General features: G+C 37.9%; 1 protein-coding gene across 1 annotated transcript in view; it reads right to left on the bottom strand.

The window, feature by feature from the left end:
* The window catches only part of LOC144975278 (uncharacterized), a 21977-nt gene extending 14817 nt beyond the window's left edge, over window positions 1-7160 (bottom strand). The window contains exons 1-3 of the mRNA XM_078919217.1: window positions 6956-7160; window positions 2425-4526; window positions 450-566 (exon numbers count right to left, since the gene is read on the bottom strand). Of these exons, the coding sequence (XP_078775343.1) occupies window positions 450-566; window positions 2425-4440 (2133 nt within the window). The 5' untranslated portion in view covers window positions 4441-4526; window positions 6956-7160. The remainder of the gene's footprint in view (window positions 1-449; window positions 567-2424; window positions 4527-6955) is intronic.
* Window positions 7161-15000: the final 7840 nt, after the last annotated feature.

Raw genomic sequence — 15000 nt, forward strand, 5'->3', positions numbered from 1 at the left:
ATGATGATGATGATGATGATGACGATGATAATAATAAAAAAGAGCTTTTATATAGAGCAATATCCACTAAATGTGCTCAAAGCGCTTTACAATGTGTCCCCGGTCAACAGCAACATTTAACATGTAGGACGGGACATAACGCCTGCTAGGCGATATTACAAATTTTCGGACAAAGACAACGCTGTTAACGGCCAGGTACTCATTTTACACCTGAGTACGGTGAGAGAATGTGAGTAAAAAGCCTTTTCCAAGGACTCATCTGGGCGCCGAGCGCGAGGCTCGAATCCAGGACCTTCCGATCCGAAAGCGAGTGTCATACCACTAGACCACACAATGATGATGATGATGATGATGATGATGATGAAGACGACGACGATGATGATGATATTGATCTAACAATGACGATTCTTTTTCATGATGACAACGATGATGATAATAGGGAATCTTACTTTGATTGAGTGTTTGTGCTTAATAGGCAGTTCATATTCAAAGATTGGTTTCGAGGTCTCCGCCTTCGAGAGCTTGTCTGGTTCGTTTTCCTTTTGAAATCCCTCTGAAAATTTAACCTTCAGAGAAATGTCAATGTTAGAAAATTGGCAATGGGGTCCGCAGGGAGATCTGCCTACTTTATATTTGAAAACAGGTAATGATAACAGTATTTGCTTCGTAACCGAAAGGTACCGAGTTCGAACACCCGCCGCTGCGCTATGTGGCCTTGATAAATAATAAAATCAATAAAAATAAAATTCCCTTTATTCATCCCATAGGGAAAATTTGTCTCTAAGGTCTATTCCAAGGGAAGTCTGATATAACCCAGGCGTCAGCCACAGTGCAGCGCCACAAATAGAGCTCGGACTTGCTCAAGACCACACAGAGCTAAGGCGGGTGATCGAACTCGGTGCCTGTTGGGTACGAAGCAAAGACCGTACCGCTGAGTCACGCTGGCCAAGTCACCTCGCCCTAGCTCAATTTGCGGCGCTGCACAGCGGCTGACGCCTGGGTTATTCCAGTCTTCCCTTGGAATAGACCATAGATACAAATTTCTCCTATGGGATGAATAAAGGGAATTTTATTTTTATTTATTTTATTATTTATCAAAGCTACCGTTCCAATTCACCAACTTGTTCTTAATACATGAATATAATACTTTAAAACTCCTCTATATGTTAGGTCTGGCTCCAGATTTTTGTTTTCAAGAAGTTTTACTAAGAGAAAGAAGAGGTGGAGAGGAGGAAGAGGAAGAGGAAGAGGGGGGAGAAGAGGAAGAGGAGGAAGAAGAGGAAGAGGAGGAAGAGGGCAAAGATGAGGGGGAGTAAAAATATCTTTATATAGTTCTCATGTTGAAGTCCAAAATTCGAAATTCTACGGAACTTTCGCAGTCATAAGAAGGTCTGCACAAAGACTTGGTATGTGCGAGTACTTTGCTATATTAGGACAGGAAGGTTCACGGTTTGAGTCCCGCTCTAAACTCCGCACAGTTGAGTCTTTGGAATATACTCTTAACTCACATTCACTCACCGTACTCCTATATAAATGAGTACCTGGTCGTTAACAGCGTTGTCTTTGTTGGAATTAAAAACAATAATATTGGCAAACGGTCGCCATGTCTCGTCCTACATGTTAAGTATTGCTGTTGGCTGGGAACGTCTTGTAAGGCGCTTTGAGCACGTTTAGCGGATACGTTTTAAAAAATCATGATGTGTTAATGATAATAAAGATGATGATGATGATGATGATTATGATGATGATGATGATGATGATGATGATGATGATGATGATGATGACGATGGTGATAGTTGCCTCATCACAATAAATTAAAGCTATGAAACTCTATATGAATGGCCATCTCTGGAAAATCGGTGTAATTACTATTATTATTATTATTATTATTATTATTATTATTATTATTATTATTATTATTATTATTATTATTATTATTATTATTATTATATATTATTATTATTATTATTATTATTATTATTATTATATTATTATTATTTTATTATTATTATTATTATATTATTATTATTATTATTATTATATTATTATTATTATTTATATTATTTATTATTATATATACATCATCATATCATCATTATTATTATTATATATTATTATTATATTATTTATTATTATTATTATTATTATTATATATATATTATTATTATTATTATTATTATTATCATTAGTTTTAATTATAGAGAAGGATTTGGAGGGGTGGAGGATGAGGAGGAAGGAGAGGAAGGGGATGAGGAGAATGAAGAGGAGGAGGGGGGGGGGGGAGAAGGACGACAACGACAGCACTGAGAAAGAGGATACAAAAATGAAAAGAAAATTGCTGACGGGAAGGAGATTGAAGTTGATAACGTTTGAGATATCCAAACCCTAACTAAATACAAACTCACTCCGCCTACACTCAGTTACCTTGGGAAAGGCATCAAAGCTGTGGTCTGTCCGCTCTGGACGGGCAGAGCTCCAAGATTGGGACCGCCGATTGGGCTGAGTCGCTCGAAAAGGTGACCGGATATGGCCGGTATTAGACACGCCGTCCGTCAGGCCTAAATTCATCGAACAGTCCAACAAATGAGACGTTGTTCTCGGCCTGTTGCTCGCCCCGTCTGTCCTCAAAGAAGAAGAAGCGTGCGTCGTTGTAGGGTTGCTGGTCTTGACGGAATATTGCCTGCCAGTCGTTCCGATTCTGGTATCGTAATCGTTGTTGTGATATTGCTGCTGGTGGGGCTGGTGGCGGTGCTGGTTGTGCTGGTGCTGCTGCTGATGATGATGTTGCTGTTGCTCATCATCGCCGTCTGATGAGAAATTCGGATCGCAGGAATTGGTGACGTCAAGAGCGGATTGGAATAAATCAAATATTGGACTGAAGTTGAATATCGATCTCCACTGGGATCCTGAACTGATGCTGGAGCTTGGGCTCCGAGTGTGAACAACATTGAGGAATGGAAGGCAATGTATTGAGTGCTTGAAATAATTGTCATCATCACCATCATTATCATCATTGATATGACCATCATCATCATCATCATCATCATCATCATCATCATCATCATCATCATCATCATCATCATCATCATCATCATCATCATCATCTCCATTGCTTTCATCACTCGTGACTTCCCAACCCAGTTCATCACCGACGTATTCCCCTTCAATCTCCTGCTCTTCTAGACTTCTTCGGTTGTCATCATCACGATTTTCAACAAAACTTTCTCCTCCTCTTTTGTCGAGAGTTCCTCTATACTCGTCGCGATCCGTTTCGTATAATTGTTGATACAGCTCTTCCTCGACCGAATAGACAGGGTAATTATCACATCTGGAATATTTCATCTCCGAATCACTAAAACGCGAAACCAATTCAGACGTATTTTTTATTCCATCGAGCTCACGATGTAGGCAAGACTCACTCCTCACAGCAGCTAAAAGATGGTCGTCTTTTCGACACATAACACGATTGAAAAAGTCATATCCGCACCTCTGCGCACTTCTTTCAGACTCAACAGAACGATTTTCGGGAATTTCAAAAACATACTGCGTTCCCATTTCTCTTGTTTTGATATCACAACCATCTTCTTTGTCTTTTCCAATATATTCAAATATTTCTAAATTAGATCTGGCAAGTTTACTTATTTTCGTTGTCAAGAGTTGCCTGACGTGGCTTTGCCGGATCTCAGCAGTGGACATGCTCTCTGCATTCGTGACATCGTCCTCAACCACATTAGACATGGACGCATACCCTAGAGAAGATGTTGTATTGAGGATTTCGTCCTCAACACGACTTGAAGTATCTGGGCTTTGACATTTTGTAAGCGTCGTCCAACAGTGACAAGGTGAGTATGCCTTATCACCATCAACATTTGCCTGGACCTCTAGGTCTCGTTCCCTTATCCCTTTCCCCAACGCGCTTAAACTCAATTCCTGATTTTGTTCGGCTGGACTTCTTGATAAATTTACAAAGACTTTTGCTATTTCCCCGCATGATTTGTTATTGAAATGTTTCCAGTTGTGAGATTGTTCACAAAATCGTTTTTCTCCATCAATCCCCAAAGATTGCTGATCACCCTGAAGACCGGAAAACCCGATGTGCTGAGGCCAATAGTTATTTTGAGCATCACCTGGAGACAAATTCTGCCATTCCTGATCTCCACCCCGATTATTTTCACGTAGCCTCCTCAGCTCCTTCGTGTCTTCACGACTCGCTTTTCGCTTCGATTCGATGCTGTTTTGAATTTGAATTTGCGGTAATCGATTATTAACACCACTCTCGTGAAGCTCATGAAGAGGCTTTTGACTTTCCTCTTCCGTGTCGTCATTCTGAGTGGATTCTGAACTGTCACTGTTGCTTTTGGGATCTAGTTCTGAGTTAATGTGTTCAGTATTATCGCTTGCATTGGCTGCCTTTCCATATGCCCTCTCACTTTCTGCCATTAGAAGTCCTACGGTGTTTCATGAAGACTACTTTGCAAATTTATCTGTTTGCCCAATCTTGAATCGATTACAAGATTTATGGATCTCTGAAATGAAGATTTGAAAAAAAAAGTATTGAATACGCATTAGGCTCTAGTATCGAGTTTTCAAGTATCGATTTTTTTTTTTGGCAGACAGAACACGAAAGATAATAAAGTAGTGCTTTAAAGCCATACGCCCATGGAGCCGGAGGTTATCCCCCTTTTCTATAGCGTGAAACTGTCAATAGTAATTGTTTGCTACCCTTTGAATAGGACGCTAGTCTATCGGAAAGTACTTTCCGCCCAGATCTAAAAAACAAAACAAATACCCAATCGCTGCTATGAAGACCCGGGAGGGGGGGGGCGGTCAGAAAAAATGTCGACTTGACCCCGGATAGATATTGCAAAAATTAATAATAATAATAATAATAATATATATAATATATAAAATAATAATAATAATAATATAATAATAATAATAATAATAATAATAATAATAATAATAATAATAATAATATAATAATAATAATAATAATAATAATAATAATAAATAATAAATAAATAATAATAATAATAATATAATAAGAAGAAGAAGAAGAAGAAGAAGAAGAAGAAGAAGAAGAAGAAGAAGAAGAAGAATTCATAACCTAACAGTAGGACTTGTCGTTTGACGTCATAGAATAGGTTTGTCACAGTTAGTGCACCTCCTCGTGAGTTCTCGTCGAAAGTGCTCATGGGATCAAATCTATACAACTCATGGTTTGTTTTCGTTTGTGGACGTGGACTTGTCTTTTGACGAAATCCTTTTGGCCAATGTCAGGCTATGAGTTTACGAAGGCTACGCAAAAACAACACAGAATCAGATCGTAGCCCTTTTAAATTCATGGCCTGATACTCAATAAATTTGTCATAAAAGAAAAAGATACCGGGAGGGCGGCCTTTCGAAAGCTCGTCGGTCCATCATCTCTTTCAGTTAGAATTTTCACCCTGAAACTTTTGTCAGGCGTATATTTATTCAATTTGTCAATATATAAGATATATAGTAGCATTTTAAAAACTAGGAAAAAACCTTGATAGATTAGTGAAAGGTTAAAATTTCCTAACATGACCATTGTTTTGGTTTTCCGTCGCCATTTTGTCATTGAAAGGTAGTGCAAAGCAGTCCTAGCGTGTTTTTTTTTTTTTTGTTGTTTTTTTTTCTATTAGGGTTAACTCGAGGTCGGAGGATTTTTTTCCTATTAGGGTTAGTTATAAGTCTTAGTATAGGTCCTAGTGTGTTTTTTTTTTCTATTAGGGATAGTTAAAGGTGCTAGGTTTTATTCTTTCTTCGGGTTAGTTGAGGGATTATTTTGGTCGTTTCCCTTATCACGAGGAGCTTTCGGAAGACCTCCCTCACAGGAAAAAAATATTTGGGAATTGTAATCAATAGCTCAATCAATAGAGTCATTTGTTTCGTTGAGCACAATTAACAACAACTATTTTTTTAAATTTCTTTTGGTGATCGTCGTCTTCTTTAGTGACGTCACTGTTTGGTCAGTATCAGGCCTTTTGTTTACGAAGGCTCCAATTTTAGTATATGTACTGCGTTAACAGTACATAAAAAAGATAAAACCTGTGATAAAATCCACAATTCTTGCGAAAGCTCCTGCTCAAACTATGAGGCAGAGGCAGTTGCAATAGAAGCCTCACTGCGACACCGCTCTTCTGTTTTCCAGCTAAACCCTTCAAAACTTCAAAACACTGTCATCTTCACAGACTCCAAATCGGTTCTCCAAGCTCAAGATTTAGATAAATCTCCTCAACCTTCAATAGTTTAAGATCTCAACTAGATGAATTCCTTACAACACACATCTCTCCAGTGGATATCGGACATTCAAATATACCAGGAAATGACAATGCAGACAGACTGGCAAGACTCGGATCAACACTTTTACAACCATCAATTCCAGTACCCTTAGACACGGCGAAACAAATAATCAAAACAAATAAGAGAGAAGAATGGATGAACAGTTGGGCAATGAGCACCACGGGTAGATGTATATTTACCCATATGACCACTCCTGTAAAGACCGATTGCCTAAATAAGCTCAGAAGACACCAGCAAAGCATCATCTTTCAACTAAGAACACAACACATACCGCTCAACAACCATTTAAGCAAAATTACAAAAGACACATCCCCTTCCTGCCCCCTATGTCAATACCCCAATGAAACAGTAACACACCACTTGCTTGAATGTCTACCTCTTGGAGACCTGAGATGCACATTCCTCCCACCAAATCCAAGCATCAGTAACACACTTTATAGTCACCTGGAACAACTAAAAAAGACGTCTAACTTCTACGTCATGGCACAAGACCGAAGGGCTAGAGCTCAGGTGGTCGCTGGTTCGGATAAGTAAGTAAGTTTACGAAGGCTAGTCTCAGACACAGACATTCTGGTCCTTTGTTAAGTTTCATTTTCAAAGTTTAGATTAAATATTCTCCATTTCTCACCTGACAACAGAACCGATGTCCTGCCACAAGAACGCCGTGTCAATTGATTTTTATCCATAATGATTTATTGATGATTTCTTCAAAATGAATCTTTTTCTCAAGTAAATGGTAGGATGTTTGTACATTGTTGTTTAAGTTTAAGTATGTATTCGTAATTCTGATGTTCATTTTTTGTTTTGCTTGGTTCTGTTTTCTATGCTTATTTAAGTTCCGTTCTCCAAATTTAAAGTGTGTACATAGTTTGCACATCGCTCAAATTCGAATCGTATTGGTGCGTACTGATGACAGAATACAGACGAGAAAACACTGTGTATGGTTAGGGTCAGATGAAAACAGTGAATACTTTATCACGCTGTCAGAATGACACACCCAGGATTCAGTTGATACGACACCCACCGCCTAGCTGAAGAGGAGAGAAGAGAAGAGAAGAGAGAGAGAGAGAGAGAGAGAGAGAGAGAGAGAGAGAGAGAGAGGGGGGGGTGGGTGGGGGGGGGGGGAGGGGGGAGAGGGAGAAAGGGGGTGAAAGAGAGAGATAGAAATCAATAGATAGAGATAGAGAGAGGTATATAGATAGATATCGTTTAAAAAATTACTACTCTTTGTACTATATTAATATCATAATACGGCTTAATAGATAGGTGTATATATATATACATATATATTTATATATATATATATATATATATATATATATATATATATATATATATATATATATATATAATTTGAACATTTATAGAGAGCAATGTCAACTAAAACGTGCTCAAAACGCTCAACAAGTTTTTAAAAAATTTATTTATTTATATTTATTATTTATTATTTGATTTTCCTCGTCAATCATTTATCTTTTTATTTATTCTCATTTATTTATCTGTTTATTTTCTTTTATCTAAGTATTTATTTGTTTATTTATTCCCTTATGTCTTTACTTACTTATTATCTATTTATTTATTTATCTACTAATTCAATTATTATTATTTACTCACCTATTTGTTTAATTATCTATCTAATTACTTATTCATTGCAGAGTCGAGATCTCCCTTCCCACTGACCTATTAAGGGGAGGTTTGGGTCTAATTATTCGGAAAATCCTTCAAAAATTTGATTTTGAGATTTTGGTGGAAAATGATATTTTATTATCTTAAGCCCCCCATAGACGCCGACATCCGCTGATAGCGGGACGGATGACCTATCGCCGTGACCCGATCCCTGCGTTTATCGCAGATGATTTTTGCCCACATACGGGGAGATATTTTTTTTGAGGCGATCGGCGATCGGGGGCGTGGCAGTATAAAAAAGTGGACAATTTTTTTTCGGATTTTCGCTGTTTTCACGTCGGATTCGTGATCAGCGTCAAATTTACAATATGTTTGATACTAAGAACTGTGTGTTTACTCCAAAAATTGGTGAAATTAGAAATAAATTTTAATTAATAGTGAGGCTACGATCCCAGTTACTGTCTGTTATTCTATCTTTCGTCTTGCGCACAATAGTGATTACTTCTCACTAAATTATATCAATTAGACTGTTGAAGGAACGAAATTGACATTATTCCACTCTTTGTTATTGTATTAAGGCAGTCATTTTGGTAATTAGTTCTCACTAAATTATATCAATCAGACTTTTAACGTTCAAGGTTACTCGTAGTTTTGTGTGACGGTACGTTATTTCCGACTGGTGGATGTTGTAAGCATTTTACCTAAACTCATAGCATCAATAACCGTCCAAGATATTCGCATCATATGTAGCAATAGCTATAATAATCTAACATGTCGAGAGAGAGAGAGAGAGAGAGAGAGAGAGAGAGAGAGGGGGGGGGGGGGAGAGAAAGAAAGAGAAAGAGAGAAAAATTTAATTGCGCTATATATACCGCTATATTCAATAAAGGTGCTCAAATCACTTTATAAGGGTCTTTGGCCAACATAAAAACATGTTAGACGAGACATGACTGTTAAGCGATATTGCAATTGTTTCCCGACAGAGACGACGCTGTAAACAGCGAGGTACTCATTTTAATAGTGAACAAGGTGAGAGAATGCGAGTAAAGAGCCTTTTCCAAGGACTCAATTATGCGCCACTCAGAGCGGGACTCGAATCCAGTACCGTCCAATCCAAAGGCGAGTGTCATTTCACAAGATCACATGCATAGCCGCACAAAAAAGTGATGAGAGAATAGATTCATATGTATTGAAGGAGGAGAGAGCGGATGGAGTGAGTAAAGTTCTTGGATATTTATAAAAGGAACCAAATTGACGTCACTCATCTCATTGTTATTGTTTTTAGACACCCATTTTTATGATTAGTTCTCATTAAAATATATCAGACTATAACGTTCAAGGTTCCATGTAGATCTTTGGGCTGGAGTGATATTTCTGGCTGGCGGACTTTGTGAGTATTTTAATTTAACACAGAGCATCAATAGAAGGAATGAATTTGACGTTAGTCAACCCGTTGTTATTGCTTTTAGACAGCATTTTATAATTAACTTATCACTAAGTTATATCAATCAGACAATGAACGTTCGCGTTTGCAGTTTTGTGTGTTAATATGTTATACCCCGATGGAGATGTCGTGAGTATTTTTCCAATACGCATAACATCCATACATTTACAATCCGATTTAAGTTTAAAAGCAACGTAGACCACGGAAATTTTTCCATTTTGTGGACAATAAAGATTTGTTATTTATCGTCATTATTATTATTATTATTATTATATTATTATTATTATTATTATTATTATTATTATTATTATTATTATTATTATTATTGTTATTATTATTATTATTATTATTATTATATATAAACAAATCGACAGTGTTCCCGTGGCAGGTTAAACGGGTACTCCTCGGGACTACTCGCATTCGCACCCCCCCCCAACCACCACCGCCACCCCACACACGCACACAGCTCTTTTTTTTTTTAGGGGGGGAGTTGGGGGGGGGGGGCGCGTTGTTTGTAGATTATAATTCAGGGTTACAATGCCCACCCCTGTCATCACGTAGTCAAGGCTTTTTGGCATCTGCCAATCCCAAATGTCTGTGTCAAGGTCGACCGTCATGTCGCGACAACGGGTGAGGAGAAAAAAAAAAAAAAAAAAAGAACTGGCATATTATTATATCATTACATTGAAAATCATGAAAACTATTTTTTATTTTGTATGAACGAAACTTTTGCCATCTACCTCTTCCTGGCGCAACATTTATAAAAATATTATTAAAAAAAATAATAACCCAGCATTTATTTGGCGCAATATCCACGTGCTCAAATCGCTTTACAAGGGGTCCCAATGCAACAGCAATATTAAACTTGAAAGACAAGACATGACGCCTGTCAGGCGATGGGACATTTTTTTCCCAACAAAGACAACGAACGGTCATGTACTCATTTCACACCTGAGTACGGTGAGAGAATGTGAGTTAAGAGCATTTTCCAAGGACTCAACTCTGCACCACTCAGAGCGGGTCTCGAAACCTGAACCTTCCGATCCGAAAGCGAGAGTCATACCACTTGATCCATCACAAAACAGGGAGGGGCCCTGTTCTGTCGGCCAAATAGCCTCAATATTAATTAAAATTTATTTCTAATTTCATCAATTTTTGGAGTAAAAACATAGTTCTTGGTATCAAACCTATTGTAAATTCGACGCTGATCATGAATCTGACGTCAAAACAGCGAAAATCCGAAATCCAATTTTTTATACTGCCACGCCCCCGATCGCCTCGAAAACTATTAAGCAAAGCGGGCTTTGCGAGCGATGGACCGTACCTAGGTTTATCGGCCAGGTATTTGGCCACACACATTGCGTTTTCACCCCGGTTTGCCTGATCGTGGTTCGGAAGCCTATCAAAACCGTGCGTGTATGGAGCCTTTTAGAAATAATATAATTGAAGTCCAAATTCTTAAAGTAGACTATAAAGGCACGAAAAACACAGTCGAAAATGGTACAGATAGTAAGAAATGTGTGAAAAACGGGAAGCCATTTTGCTATTTTCTCAATATGTCAGTTTTCTAAGGGTATGGGAAACTGTGTCAAACGTTTCTCAGAATCTATTCAATGAAATTGTCTGAAAATTTCCACATTTATCACAGAGATAATGTATTATGTCACCATAGAGAGATTTTTTTGATAAGATTTGTGAATTTTAAATTATAATCCGAAATCTGAATTTTTTACATAAATTTTGTCATAACATTTTGATTCTCAACTTTGTAATGATCTAATAAAAATTCCATAAGCTAAAGCCATAAAATCTCTCTATGGTGACACACTATGGTACAATGTTGCCAAGAGGGAAGAATATGGAGGTCATTCCTTCATTAGTTTTTGTGGAACGTTTGCCACAAGATTGTTATATTTTTTGATGTCAGACCCCCAAATTAGATCGCAAAATGGGTATCAACACAGATAATTAAAATTTTTCACCATAAATGTTGTTTTTTAACGTATATTGACGATACAGAATGATTAAAACCGCCCAATATAGGTAATTAATTTTTTTTTAGAAAAGACCAAAACCGCCCCTTAAGCTAATTCTAATCCGATTTAAAGGGAGATAACTCTTCTGATACTAAAGATGCTATAGAATATATGCAGTTGTGTCCCTTACATTGTTCGCTTTCTTGTTAATGTTGCTGTTCTTGTTCTTATTACAACTTAGTTAATCTATTACCAACAAAAACGTTATCGACACCTTCGATTGCTGTGCGACTATGTGGTCTAGAGGTATGACACTCGCTTTTGGATCGGAAGGTTCTGGGTTCGAGCTTCGTTGAAAAAGGCTCTTTACTCACATTTTCTCAATGTACTCGGATGTAAAAAAAAAGTACCTGGCCGTTAACAGCGTTGGCTCTGTCGAAAAAAAAAATTGTAACGTAGCATGACAGGCGTCATGTCTCATTATATAAGTTACGTGTTGCTGTTGGTCAGGCAAAGCGTTTTGAACCCGTCTAGGTGATATTGCGCTTTATAAAAGCTCACGTTTTTAACTCACTCAACCCTTACACCGACTATATCCGTAGTTTACCCGGGTTATTTACCATGCCTATTTATTACATTTTTTTCTGAGACAAATTATAGTTGTAGTATCAAAGCTAATGTTTTTAGTTTTTACATGTTTGTGGTCGTTAAATAAAAATATATATGTACCTACATGCTCATTTTAAATACATTTTTTTTTCCAATTAATTTTGAAAAGTAGCCAAAATCTCTAGGATTGAGTGAGTTAATATGTACAACAGCAACAAACAAGCTTGTCTCCAGATTTGGCCATGTTAGACTACAGTACGATGGGGGAAAGAAAACAAAACGCATATTAAAAATTTTGGCCAGAAAACTCAATCTTCAAATACCGTTCGATAAAAATGACCCACATCTTGCTAAAAACTCTCAAACCTGGGACTTTCCGTGAAATCCTAGGTTTGAGAGGTTTTTTTTTTAGCAAGATGTGGGTCATTTTTATCGATCGATATTTGAAGAGTGAGTTTACTGGCCAAAATTTAAGATGCTGATTTTGTTGTTTTTGTTTTGTTTCTTGGTTTTTAAAACAGTATTGATGCTGTGCATTTAGACAAAATACTCACAACATCCGTAAGACGGATATAACATAGCAACACACAGAATTATGTATAACCTTGAACGTTGATAGATAGAATATAGTGAGAATTACTCATAAGAATGGCTGGTTAAAAACAATAACAAAGACATGAGCAACGCCAATTTCGTTCCTGTTATAAATAGAACAAAGATGACATCACTCAGGTTTCTGTTATTGCTTTTTTTTCTCCATGTTTATGAGTAATTCTCACAAAACTGTATTAACCAGACTATAGATAGTATGCAGATGACGTCACTCATGTCTTTGTTATTGTTTTTTGCCATCCGCGTTTATGAGTAATGCTCACTGAACTGTATTAACCTGACTATAAACGTTCATGGATACACAGTTTTGTGTGTTGGTCCGTTATACTTCCGGATGGCAATGTTATGAGCTTCTTAGCCAAGTGCATACTATCTATAAGAGTTCGAGGTTACATATATAGATAGAACGAAGATGACGTCACTCAAGCCTTTGTTATTATATTTTGCCATCCGCGTTTGTGAGTGATTCTCACTAAACTGTATTAACTTGACTATAAAAGTTAATGGTTACACATAGTTTTGTGTGTTGGTCTGTTATACTTCCGTAAGGCAATGTTGTGAGCTTCTTAGCCAATCGCACACTGACCATAGGTTACAATGTACACACGAATGTCCAAACTTGACCCGTATGAAATCATGTCAAAGGAATCTCAGAATCTCTATCCCCTCTATCATACCCTGGAATCTCCGATAAAACCACAAGACGTTACAAGAACAAACAGGTAACAACCCCCGAAGTACGTTATGTATGGTATATAATGTACCAACGGAAGGGAGAGAACCCGTGCTAGCCCCCGGCAACAAAGGGAAGCAAATCGGTTACCCAAACAAGAAAACGAGATTGGGACATTGAAAAGGAGGCTCGGTATCGCCCAAAGAAAATATGGCCCGGATTTGTTTTTACTTCCCTTGAAAAGCACAAGGGGTGTTTAACGCTGAGGACTCTATATATTCTATATTCACTCGAACCGTTTTCCCGGCAGTGATATTGTTACTGTTATCATTTTCTTTACGGTTCTGTGAATCTGAATTGATGATCGGTATGAAATGGATTCTGATCTTATCTGAATCTGAATGGAATGAGTCAGGAACAGGTTCTGTTTGGATGAATCATTTTTGTTTCATGGCTGAATGTTGGTTGTCTTAGGCAATGAGAGGATTATAAGTGGATACTGTGTATGTGTGTGTGTGGGTGTGTGTGTGGGTGGGGGTGTGTGTGTGGGGTGGAGGGTGGGTGTGTGGGGTGGGGGGGGGGTGTGGGGTTTGTGTGTGAGGGTGAGTTTGTGTATGTGAGTGTATTTGTATGTGTGTGTGTGTATGTGTGGGTGTGGGGGGGAGGGGAAGGTGTGTGTGGGTGTGTGGGGGTGTTTGTGTGTGTGTGCGTGTGTGTGTGTGTGTGTTCATTGCCCTAGATCTGCCTACTTCAAAATGTAAAAAAAATCGTATTTATCAAGGGTAAAACCACAGTAGATATCATAACTATATTTAAATTTACCAAATTGTGCTCAATACGTTAAGACAATGCTTGAAATTCCTTTATGTACCAACTCTGGCACCAGAACTTCGTGTTCAAAATGTTTTATTGAGTTAAAGATCTTATAGATAGTCTACGGATCAAACCTCTGAAGTCTACATACGAGCTTTGCGCACCATATTTTATTTGCATCGTGCTAAAAAAACCCTTGCTCAGCCAACAACAACAACAACAACAACAACAACAACAACAACAACAACAACAACAACACCCCCCCCCCCCGGGCAAAAAAAAAACAACGAAAAAAACAAAAATACCCCCCCCCCCAAAACAAACAAACAAAAAACAAAAACAAAACAAAAACAAACAAAAACACACACACACAAAAACCGCAAAAAACAAACAAACAAATAAAAAAACAAAGCGAATGAAAACACTAGACCACAAAGCCATATAATTTCCAGTTTCTTCTTTGAAATCGTATCACTGCAAATCCTTCTATCGTTGACATCTCGGGGGCCTCTTACTTATAATACATCAATCGGGTAAGTAGTCCTGGACACAAACCACAATCATCACATCCAATGGTAGACAAACAAACCAGAACAATTGGCGGTTGATGGGATCTCATAGGTCAGATTCTACCCAGCCATCCATGAATGAACACGTCGAATGAAATAGATCATTCAACGGTGGTAGAATCAGGAATCCTCTGCCTGCCAAACCAGTGCTCGAACCCCTTGAGTTCGAACCCCTCTCTCGGTGTTTTGATTTTTTATTTATCAAGGAAATGTGATCCTTTTACTCAATTTGACACAAGCGCGCGCGCGCACACACACACACACACACACACACACACAGAGGGAGAGAGAGAGAGAGTGAAAGAGAGTGAAAGAGAAGGAGAGAGAGAGAGAGAGAGAGAGAGAGAGAGT

This window comes from Berghia stephanieae, chromosome 6 (assembly GCF_034508935.2).
Source record: "Berghia stephanieae isolate SIO BIC M18660-M18661 chromosome 6, UCSD_Bste_1.3, whole genome shotgun sequence".
In the NCBI taxonomy this organism is placed as follows: domain Eukaryota; kingdom Metazoa; phylum Mollusca; class Gastropoda; order Nudibranchia; family Aeolidiidae; genus Berghia; species Berghia stephanieae.